This window comes from Motacilla alba, chromosome 1A (genome assembly GCF_015832195.1).
Source record: "Motacilla alba alba isolate MOTALB_02 chromosome 1A, Motacilla_alba_V1.0_pri, whole genome shotgun sequence".
Taxonomy (NCBI): domain Eukaryota; kingdom Metazoa; phylum Chordata; class Aves; order Passeriformes; family Motacillidae; genus Motacilla; species Motacilla alba.
Genome location: NC_052031.1, coordinates 1769732 through 1781580, shown reverse-complemented (window position 1 = coordinate 1781580; position 11849 = coordinate 1769732). Strand labels below are relative to the sequence as shown.

Below are 11849 nucleotides of genomic sequence, written 5' to 3'. Positions count from 1 at the left end.
AAACCATCTTCGTGATTTAATTACAATTTATCTTCCCCTTCCTGTGTCCCAGGTTTATCCAGGAGATCGAGTTGGCCATGGAGCTGGGCCCAGCCAAGCAGTGCCCTCTGAGGGAGTTCCTCACCATGTACATCAAGAACATCTTCCTCAACCAGGTCCTGGCCGAGATCAACAAGGAGATTGAAGGTGTCACCAAGGCCTCGGATCCCCTGAAGATCCTGGCCAACGCTGACACCATGAAGATCCTGGGAGTGCAGAGGCCTCTGCTGCAGGTAGGAGCTGAGGGAGCCCTCAGGACATCCCTGTTGTCCGTGTCCAGCCATGACCTGGTTGTGGATCCAACAGGGAAAAATGTGGAGCTGCTGGAGCAGGTGCACGGAGCTGCTCTGGAGCCAGGCTGGGAGAGCTGGGAATGTTCCCCTGGAGAGGAGAAGGATCCAGGGAGAGCTTCCAGCACATTGCAGGGCCTGCAGGGGCTCCAGGGTCGCTGCAGAGGGACTGGGGACAAGGCCTGCAGGGACAGCACCCAGGGAATGGCTGCCAGTGCCAGAGGGCAGCCATGGATGGGATCTTGGCCATGAGGAATTCCTGGCTGGGCTGGAATTGCCAGAGCAGCTGGGGCTGCCCCTGCATCCCTGCAGTGCCCCAGGAAGGATTGGAGCACCCTGGGATAGGGGAGGTGTCCCTGGAATGAGCTTTGAGGCCCCTTCCCACCAAACTGCTCTGGGATTCTGGGATTTGGGACACTCAGAATCCATCCCGAGGGATTTTGATGGAAAATGGGGGTGGGAAAGAGAGGAGAAGGGAAGGGAGACCCTTCATGGCTTCCTGAGATTCCAAGTGAAGGCCCTGGGTCCAGGAATGTCTTGGAGAGGAGATGGATCCAATGTCAGGCTGGGAGAGCTGGGAATGTTCCCCTGGAGAAGGGAAGGCTCCAGGCAGAGCTTCCAGCACATTCCAGGGCCTGCAGGGGCTCCAGGAGAGCTGCAGAGGGACTGGGGACAAGGCCTGCAGGGACAGCACCCAGGGAATGGCTGCCAGTGCCAGAGGGCAGCCATGGATGGGATCTTGGCAAGGAATATTTTCATGTGTGTCTCCCTGAGAAGTTCTGGGGACACCTGCCAGTCACAGAGCGGTGCCATCAGGGTAAACACTCATTCCAAGCTCCCAGGAGGAGCAGGGCTGGGATCCAGTCCTCCCAAGGACGTTGGTGATGGATGTGGAGCCCCACGGCTCCCTCCATCAGAAACAGCTGTGGGGGATTTGGGTTGGGGGCAGAGTGTTTGTAGAAGTCTCCTTTGAAGCACCTCTTTTGAACCCCAGTGTGAAGCGGTGATGAAGGCAGCAAGTTGTCACCCCAACTCCACGGGGAAGAGGACAGTGTGGAATCCCACCCCAAAATTCCATATTTCATGGGTTGACTGGGACTGCACGGAATGAACTGACTCTGGCTGTTGGTCATGTCAACCTCTTTTAATCCTTTGAAGTTACTCCCTCTTTCCTGGGAAATCCTCTTGTTAGGGATGGATAATACCAGCAGAGTCCTTAGGAAGCAGCACCTTTATCCCAAGGTTTAGGTGGCCATTTTCTATCCAGTTTAGATCTATAAAACACAGGGATATTGTAATGCCATGCAATAATAGGAATAACTGTATTATTGTTACCATTTCCAGAATTTTTAAAGGATGAATGGTCACTAACTCTGTGCCTGTCTGGGTGCAGCAGGGCTGGGACTGTCCTTTCAGAGACAAAACAAAATTAAATTCCAGAACAGCATTTCCAGAAGTCCCTGGAGGGGGGAACAGCTTCTTTAGAAAGGGGTCACAATTCTCTTTGCAGGCTGAAATGATGTTTTGGAGCTGCGCAGAATCCCTGGATTGTTTCTTTCCCAAGCTTTACCAGCCTTAATATGGATAAAGTATTTTTGGTGGCTTCATTTCAAGTGAAAATTTGTTCTATAATATCAATATATTTCCTTAAAGCTCATTTGGGGTTGAAGACTCAGAGTGGCTCAGAATTTTCTCGTCCCGTTCCTACAATTTGTTTCTCTTGATGGATGGAAATTATTTTGAACTGGAATTATTCTTGGTCAAACTGTCTGTGGTCAGGAGGTCTCCTTGTTCCCGACATCAGAGAAGGGTAATTCTCTGAATAGAGAAGAAAAATTGCTGTCTCTTTGAACCAACTCATCCAAATAGCTCCCTAAAATAATCCTATTGATTTTCCATTAAAGGGGTTTTAAAAAAAAAAAGCTATTTCTGCGTGACAGTGCTGGAGCCTGGAGTCTTTGCCCCCGTCACCTCGTGGATATGATGGAAATGTGGTGAATGAAGCTCTCCCCCAGTTTTTGGTTTGGTTTTTTTTTGCTGTTTGTGGGTTCCTGTTTAACCACCCCACTCTTTGCTATCCCAAAGATCTCTCTGAAGCCTCTCTGGCTGGGATGGGAACAGGACTGGGGAATTTATCAGCCCCCACCGATAAAGCTGCCTTGGGATCACTATCAGCACATGTTTGAGCTGAATTAGATGAGAGATAAAAGGTTTTCAAGCATTGTGTCCTCATAGATGAATCACCCACTCCTGTAAAGATTTATCCTTTAAAAAAAAAAAACATTGTCCTCTCTAAAATATTCCATTTTACCGCCTTGTTTTCCATTCTTCCCTCCTCAAATGTTAAACACTTGAAACCCTTTTCCTTTGCAGAGCGACTGAATCACCGTGAAACTCATTTGTCTCAAAATTATTCAGCATTAAATTTCAGGCTGTAATTGTTTAAATCGATCCTAAATTAGGCTACAAGTGCCTCGACAGCTTCTTGCAGCCTGTTCTTGTAGGGCTCTCAACGAGGTGATAAATCTTCCCACCCAGGTGGTCACCGGCCTTAAAAACCTGTTGCTCCATCTCCAAAAAAATGCAAATTGCTTCTCTCTGGAGCAGCAGAGTGGGATTTTTCCTTTCCTTCAAAGCCTCTGCTGCTTCTTATCTCAGCATGGTGTGGATGATGCTCCTGATACTTTCTTGGCCAAACTCCAGCAGCTGAAAATCCCCCAAAAAAAAAAACAACAACAAAAAAACTCCTTTAAAAGTCAGGGTGTGCAGCTGTTTTGGAGGATAATGACTTGCTGGAGCTAATTACCACAGCACCCACTCCACGCACGGAGTCACTCACTTGTGGCTTTCCAAGGAGACATCCCTGAGAGCTTCTGGAATGTTTTCTTCCCATCAAATGAGTGCTTATTAAGGAGAAGGATGGTCCCAGCCAGCAGCTTTCGGTGGCTCACCACTGCTGATGGCTCCACGCTTTGATGGAGGCTGGATGTTATTATTTATTATTGTAAACAAATTAATTGTCTTTCCAGGCTGGCTCCCTGCCAGCAGCATCCATTAAGGAGCAGGCATGGCTGATCCATGGGGGTTTTTCCCATTCAAGGATAATTTTAAAGCAATTTTAATGGTTCTGAGCCTCGTATTTAAATTGTTTTTTTGCAGTGGCGTGGTGTTACGACCAAGATGTTTTCAGCTCTTGTTTATGTGTTTCATGTCAAGAGGGTAAAACCCACCGACTGCAGAATTTGTGCTAAATCTCCTTTCCTAGCTTAAAATGAGAGACAAAATTATCTCTTGGTGGGAGCCTGGCTCTCCCTGTTGCTTCCAATATTTCTTCAGATGATTTCTCCTCTTGGGGGGGAACATTGAGTGCAGTTCCTGCCTTTTGTGGAAGCTTTCAGAAGGCTCCCGTGTAAGTCAGCTGCAGTTCTCCACCGAGGAGTTCTGAGCTGCACAAAAGCAACTGCTTTAGGCAGAGTGTCAGAGTTTTAATTTATTTTAAAAACTCAACTTTCGCTCGCACGTTCAGCGCATCCCAGGGCAGGGGAGTTGCGCGTGGACATTTTCGAGCGGTGCCCCTGGCAGGCAGAATTATTTTAGGATTATTTTTGTCCTCCTCAGATCTGCAGAAGCAGAGTCACGCTTCACAAAGCATCCCAGAGATGTGAGTCACGTCTGGCCTGAAGGGAACAGCCCCGTGTTTGAGGGCTCTGGATCCCCTCAATCCCTCAAATCACTGGATGCCTCTTCCATGCCGTGCCTTGGAGTTGGTCAGGAACTGGATAACCCCCATTTGCTCAGTGATGAATCATTAAATTGGGGGATATTTTGAGTTGAAAGGCACCTTTAAAGGGTTGGGAGGGACATTTAAAGCCTTTCATCCCAGCCCTGCTGCCTTGAGCAGGGACATCTTCCACTATCCTTGCTCCAAGCCCCATCCAACCCGGCCTGGAGCATCTCCACTGAGAGTTGGGTGCAAAATGTTGCTCCTGGTCCTTTCTGAGGCCACCAACGTGTTTGTGGTCTTTGTAGGGCAGTTAGGACGAGGGAAGAGATGAGAATCTTGATTCCATGTTTCAGAAGGCTGATTTGTTATATTATGATATATATGATATTAAAAATGTTATATTAAAACTATACTAGAAATAGAGAAAAAAAGATTCATCAGAAGGCTGGATAAAAATAAAAATGATAAAAGTCTTGTGACTGACTAGAGAGTCTGACCCAGCTGCATCCTTGATTGGTTATTAAGTAAAACCACCTCCCATGGACCAATCAAGGAAGCCCCTGTTGCATTCCACAGCAGCAGATAGTTCTTGTTTACATTTCTTTCCTGAGGCTCCTCAGCTTCTCAGGAGAGGAAAATCCTGGCAAAAAGGATTTTCATAAAATCTGTCTGTAACACGTGTTCTGTTCACCTCAGCATGACTCTGCCATGTTCTCCCCTGGCAGGGTGGGCAGGCCCTGGCACGGGGTGCCCAGAGAAGCTGGGGTTGCCCCTGGATCCCTGGAAGTGTCCAAGGCCAGGCTGGACATGGATATGATGGAAATGTGGTGAATGAAGCCATCCCCCAGTTTTTTTTCCTGTTCAAGGGCTCCTGGTTTAATCATCCCACTCTTTGCTATCCCAAAGATCCCTCTGAGATCTTGGGGCTTGGAGCACCCTGGGGTAGTAGAAGGTGTCCCCACCCATGGCAGGGGGTGGGATGGGATGGGCTTTAAAGTCTCTTCCAACCCAAACCATCCTGGGAGTCCATGGAGGAACCTCACCCTCACTCAGCAAGTGCAGCTTATTTTCATCAAGTACTCCCTAGACCCATGAAACCACTAAAACTTCCTTGTAATTTACTTTATTTTCATTTTTTCCCCTCTTGCATTCAGTTTTTCCTCAGAAGTTGTGAGTAAACCCCACATATCTGCCCCTAGCCTCCATCCCAGGCCTTGATTGATTATTTTAATTACCCTGAGAGCCCTGTCAGGCTCCCTCAGCAGCAGCACCGCTCTCATAAATCCTCATTTTGCCTCTCAGGGCTGGTGTCAGCCCCAGCCCCTGGTAGCTGCCTGGCCAGAGGAGAAGCCTTTTAGCCTGGCCATCCTCCTGCTTGTTCAGAGCTCCAGCTGCACATTCCTCATTTGCAAACTCATTAAGAGTCCCTGGCAGCAGAGCAGGGCCCTGGGATGCTGAGGCAGAGCAGCTTCTCCTCCCTGCTGAAAATCCAGCGTGAAGTCACAGATCCAAATGCCACAGGAGGGACACTCACCAAGTTTTCCCTTTTTCCTCCAGCTCCCTTTTTTTCCCAGGATTTCTGCAGTTTTAAACCAGTGCTTTGCCTTTGCTGGGATTGTTTTGGTGATGGATGAGCTGGAATTCCAGGAGAAACTGGAAAGGCAAAGTCTGATAAACTTCATTTAAAGGAAGCTGTATTGCTCCATCACCAACATTCCTCCAGGAATGTCCTCCATGGAATCCCAGGATGGTTTGGGTTGGAAGGGACCTTAAAGCCCACCCAGTGCCACCCCTGCCATGGCCAGGGACACCTTCCACCATCCCAGGCTGCTCCAAGCCCTGGCCTGGGACACTTCCAGGGCTGGGACATCACACCTTCCACAAACTTCTCTGGGAAATCTGGCATTTCCATAACTCACTTTTCCCTAGGAAAGTTTAATATTTGCTCTTCCAAAGCACACCAAAAGTTAATTTGGGACCTTGGTTGGGCAGGGCTCTCTGCACCCATCAGCTGTGGTTTGGGTACCCTCTCACATCACAGATATTTTTCCCTTCCCTCTCCTTGTTCCACTCCATAAACCCCAAATCCAGCCTGGAACAGTCTCCCATGGAACACTTGATGGATGGCTCCAGGAGAAGAACCTTCCCTGTGTTCTTGCCAGGCTCCTCCAAAGTCCCATTATTTTTCTTCCCTCGCATTTTGAAGCCTGGGCCCATTTCATTGAGGAAGAATAACTCTCATTGCCAGGTTTGGAAATGTTTTCCTAATCACAAGTGCTGCTTGAGAAGAGCCATCACATTTTGAATAATTGATGGCTACTTTATTGAGTTGTCAGCACTAATTCATCCTCCTTTTGAAGTGCTGCGACGTTCAAAGGAGTCATCCTTTCACAACGTGCTCATTTTTTCCAGGAAAAGTTCATTTTTATAATCACTTTTTTTTTTTTTTCCCTTTTTCCCTCCCCCACTGTGGAATGTAATTGTAGCTGAGAGGGAGGGATGAGGCACCTTCCAGCACCCTCTAAAATGCCTTTATTCCTCCTTTGGCTGCTCATTTCTCTGCCTCCCTCCTCTCGCAGAGGTTTAATTATACCTGTTTTAAAAGTGCATTTTGAAATATGACACCCAGCTCTGCCGCAGAACAAAAGAGACATTAATCTATTGTTGAAAAGGAAGGTAAAAAAGCTCTTTTTTTTTTGTGTGTGGCAGGGGCTGCCCCTCCCTGACAAGCAGCGTTCAGTGGGAGTAGTTGCGATTTTGGAGGCAGGGACTTGTCAACAGGAGAATTATAAAAGGAACAACAATGCAGGAATGCTGCCATTCCTCTGGAATATTCCTGCTGACACCCTGCCTCTGGAATCTTCCTCCTGAAGTGGATAAACTTTGCAGTCGGAAGGCTCAAAGCGCTCTAATTTCCATCTGAAAGAACGTAAATTAAAAGTTTCCCCTCCTGGTTCTAATCTGTAAATAGAGCCTTTCCATTAAAATAAAATAAAATAAAATAAAATAAAATAAAATAAAATAAAATAAAATAAAATAAAATAAACAGATAAAGTCTCACACACACAAAGCTGTCAGAATAGTATTTTTTTTTTGGCCAATATTTTGCTTTTGTGCTGGGATTTTTGCTTTGTGTGAGCTGCCCTTTAAAGAAGGGAGAAGCTTTTCCCTCTCCCCATGAAATTGTACCAGGTTTGGTCATCCTGGGGCTGATCCAGGATTTCCTGGGGAATTCACACCATTGGGATGCACTCTTTCATTCAAATATTGAAGGACTTTGTGCCTGTAAAGAAAACTGATAGAGGGTGTGAAAATCGAGGAAATGCTACAACTCTGTAGGAGAGCCCTGGCCAGGGCTGGGTTAATTAATTAATGAATTCTCTGTTTAACTCTATTTTTTTATCATTTAGGGGTGGTGTCAAACACGGGGTTGAGGGACAGGCTGAACCCTTGTTTAATTCCTGCTCTGTCATTTTCCACCACAAAATGAAAAATATTGTTAAGTCCTGCCCTCCCAGTTAGCAAAGAGATATTGGGGATGCTCCATCCCTGGAAGTGTCCAAGGCCAGCTTGGAGCAAGCTGGGATAGTGGAAGGTGTCCCTCCCATGGCAGTGGGGCAGAACTGGATGATCTTTAATTTCCCTTCCAACCCAAATCCTTCTGGGATTCTACGACCCATTTTTCTGGAATGAGAACTGCTAAAATGTGCAGGAGCTGGGGGTTTAAAACTCCCAAGTGCTGGACAAATCATGGACCTGAAAATAAAAACTCAGTGGGAATAATTTTGGCTTTCCCTCGACTTGTTTTGATAAAAAACTTTGTGTCTTGCTCTGGAATTCCAGTTTATTATTTTTGTTAAGTACTGGACCAACAAAGCCTTTTTTGAGGTCGAATTGATTTATCAGAAAGCTGAGCTGTTTTTCAGAGGGCTCAGGTTTACCACAAGCCATTTCCAACTTCTTCTCACCCAGAGTGGTCTCAGCAGGGATGGTTTGGAAGGACTCGGGATCTAGCAGTCAGCAGTGATTTACTTTTGTGGGAACGGAGCTGCTCAGCACCACCTCGAGCATTTCACCTCACTTTTGTACCCTGAGGTCTCCCAGAAAACTCTCTTTGAATTCCTCTGAATTCTCTCTAAATCCTCAACTCTGAATTCCTCTTGGTGAGGGAGTGGCTCCTGGGACATGGGTGAGTGGGACGTGGAGGTGAGGATGGGATCTGTGTGACTCGGGGTGAAAAATCCTCCCTTTTCACAGCGGGTGCTCTGTGCAACTGCTGTGATTCTGCTGAGGGAAGGGTATAACGTTTTTGCCTGGGGTTTTGAGCTGATCTGATGAGCTCTCAACACCCAAATGTTACACCCCAGAACAGCTCAGCATTCATTGGGAGGCATAAAAGGAGCAGGAGGCTGATGTGACAGCGTCAGGAACAAAAAAGGTTTAATAAAAGGCAAAATAACAAACTCAAAATCGACCCAGGTGCAACAGGTTTGTGCTCCTGGTAAAGACACCTCACAAAAGCAATTTGGCTTCTTTGTTCTGTCCTTTTCTACTCAATGGCCCAGGCGGGACCTTTTGGCTTATGGCCAATTAGCTGTCCCCAAACTTGAGGTGAAGTCCCCAAGGTCCTATCAGTGATTTTTCTACCTGATCACTGGGAGGAAGTTCTGGGCTCTTTCCTTTTTGGGGGACAGAGGAAAGTTCTGTCACTCTGTGCATAGGGGGCACATTCCTACAGACAGGAGCTTGTGGAAGAGTTTAGCCAAAAAAAACCCAAACAACTTTCTAAAGGGTATTTAATTGGCTTTTCACTTGGAGAGAGTTCAGGAAACTCCTTTTGGGAAGTTGGTGTAGCCACATCCCTCAGCCACTTCTGTACTGCTGAATCTGTAAATACAGATTGACCTCGTGTTGCAGCAACCACTGAATATTTAAAATTCCTCTTTCCTCCCCAAAAATTGCTTCTTTTTTTTTTTTTTTTTTTTTTTTTTTTTGCCCAGTGATGGACCCAAATTGTCTGTTTCCTGTGCAGTACAGACCCCAGAGGGGATGATTATCCCATTTCTCCAGCACTTCCCTGTTCGATGCATGTTCCCCATCAGGCCCTGTGTTTTTCTGGATAAGACAGGAAATGTTTTTTTTCTACATAGGTATAAAACAAAAAGCAGTAACTGAGTAGTATCCTGGTAGTAACTGAGTAGCAACCCAGTAGTAACTGAGCCAGTCCAGTTAATCCTTCTGAGTGGCACTGAGTGAAATTCACTGCCGTTAATTGCAACAACATCGGAGATGAATTCCCGTCATTCCATCCGCGGGAGATCCATTTCTCCTCGACTCTCTTTGCATTCCAAGGGCTCTCCCATGAGTGATCTTGAGTGCCACCTGCCTTCCCAATAAAGCCTGGAACTCATCCGTGAATATGACAACAAATATGACAACAAACATGACAACAGAAATGACAACATTCCAGAGACAAACGATCTCCGCTCCGAGTTAATTCCCGTTTCCCAGCAGGGCTCCGCGGTGACCCCGCTGCGTTTGGAAGCGCTGCTGTTTGGTTAATAGATGAATGTTTTCTGTGGATGGCTCCATCCCAGCCAGGTTTGGCTGCCTCGCCTTCCCACTGAATGCCTGCATGGATTTATCCACAGGACAGTCACGGCAGCGTCGTTAGCCGCAGGAAAACAGCGGGCGATCAAACACAGCGCTCCTTCCCCGCCATCCATGACTGCCTGGGCTGCAAGGCCTCTGCTCTGTGCCCATGTTTGCCAGGGGTTGCTTTGGTGAGCAAGGAATTCTTCATTAATTAGACTCGGGTTAACGAAGGCTGAAACAGAAAGGTGAATTTTGGTGCATAAAGGTGAGGTTTGAGTGTCTCTTGGGATCCCCCCTGTAGCAAAATGTCACTGCTGGTGACACCGGCCTGGTCACTCTGCATTCTCTCACCCCTACAAATGAGACTTTTAGACACTTATGCCAAAATCTGACAAATTGGTTTCTCATTTCAGTGCAATGATATCTTTGTGAGCCCAGGAGCTCAGCCTGGCTTAGCTCAGGGTCCCTCTTAGGCCTTTACTCCTCATTCCTGGATGTCACCCTTTGTTTTCCAGTGGTCTCTTGCACTTTCATTAATTTTGTTGAATTTAATCATAATTACAGCCTTTGCACTGGACAGCACCAATCCAGGGGCACAACAACGTTTTCTTTCGGGAGCTCAGCCCTCCTAAACCTTTCTCAATTGGTTTTTTCCCAGTTTCTTTTGGTTTTTCATTATCCACCTGCCTTTACCGTGGTCACTGTGTCTTCCCAAGAGCACCACTGAACATTCATATTCACCATCTCCAGCAGGACATTTTTAATAGATAAATATATTTTAAATACTGGCGTTTTGAGACCGTGAAAAGAAAAATAAAAATTGATCTCAGAGCACATAAAAATACCACTGAGGGGTTTTATTCTCCAAACTGGGCCAGCTGTATGAAAACATTTATTAAAAACGAGCTCCCAAACGGACGGCTCTGCTCCCGAGCATCATTAATTCCCTGCTCCACGTTCCATTTGTGCCCTGCTGCAGCTGCTAATGATGTTCTAGAGCAGGGATGACAAAGGAGAGGGAAAGCTGCCACTCACCACTGGTGAAAGAAATTTGTCACCTTGCCACCAGCTCACCTGTAATTGGGGGAGCTGTGTAAAAAAACCCGACTAAAAGACACTTCTAGGAATATTCAGGGATGGGGGTGAAAATGTCAGGGATGGTTTTTTTCAGCTCCTGCAGCACAAACCAGGCTGGGAATCACTGGCTGTGAGTCCCTTTCCCCTGCACAAATGTATATTGATTAATAAAGGGGGAGCCTGGCCTGTGCTGGCACTTGTAAGTGATAAACAGTTCTGCAGCAGTGCAGAGGGTGTATTAAAGGCTAAGAGCTAATGACTTTTCTGGTGGATGTAACACATTAAAAGCAGCAGGAAGCTGCAGCTATTTTATCACCTCACTAATGTCCCTGACAACATTCACTTGGTGGGAGTGAATGGATGGGAATCCATTTGGAGGAGTAAATTAAAATACCTTAAAAAATGCCTTTAATAATAGCTCCAGAACTCAGCGGGATCAGAGAAGGGAGAGATACAAAAGACCAATTAAATTATCCCGTCCATCTCCCTGCCAAGGCACTGAGATTCCTGATCGTGCTGGGGCTGCTGCATCATTCCAGGAGGATTTTGGTGTCTCAAGTGAGGGAATGATGTCAGGGCTGGAAGTTGGGGCTGTCACAATCTGTGTCCAACCACATTTTCCCTTCCCTGCTCCTCTGCACTGCAGGTGAAATGGGAATAAATGAAAAAAAAAAACCCTTGTCCAAGTGACAATTTTCCTATTCCCTGCTTTTTAAGGGAATTCCTATTCCTTAGGAATTTCCTTAGGAATTTCCTATTCCCTGCTTTGTAGCAAAGCTGGGTTAGGAGCCAGCTTGGGATCAGGGATTTATTGGTTTGAAGATTATGGAAAGGCATCTCGTCACGTGGACACTTCCAGCCCAGCTGGGATTTTTGGAGGTGTTGAGACCACCTTGGCAGGGAATTCTTGGATTGTCCAGCCCTGGCACAGCTACCCAGGGAAGTGATGGAGTCCCCATTCCCTGGAAGGCTTCAAAAACCACGTGGAGGTGGCACTTGGGGACGTGGTTTGGTGGTGGCCATGGCTGGTGGCTGGACTCAGTGACCTGAGAGGTCTTTCCAACCTTAACCTTGATCCTGCTGAGATCCAACTCCTTTTTGGGATGCTGGGAAGCTCCTGGGTG

General features: G+C 46.8%; 1 protein-coding gene across 1 annotated transcript in view; it reads left to right on the top strand.

Annotated features, from left to right (window-relative positions):
* LOC119708270 (exocyst complex component 4) overlaps nucleotides 1-11849 on the top strand; it is a 74828-nt gene continuing 62979 nt past the window's right edge. The window contains exon 1 of the mRNA XM_038154445.1: nucleotides 1-272. Coding sequence (XP_038010373.1) covers nucleotides 78-272 — 195 coding nt within the window. The 5' untranslated portion in view covers nucleotides 1-77. The remainder of the gene's footprint in view (nucleotides 273-11849) is intronic.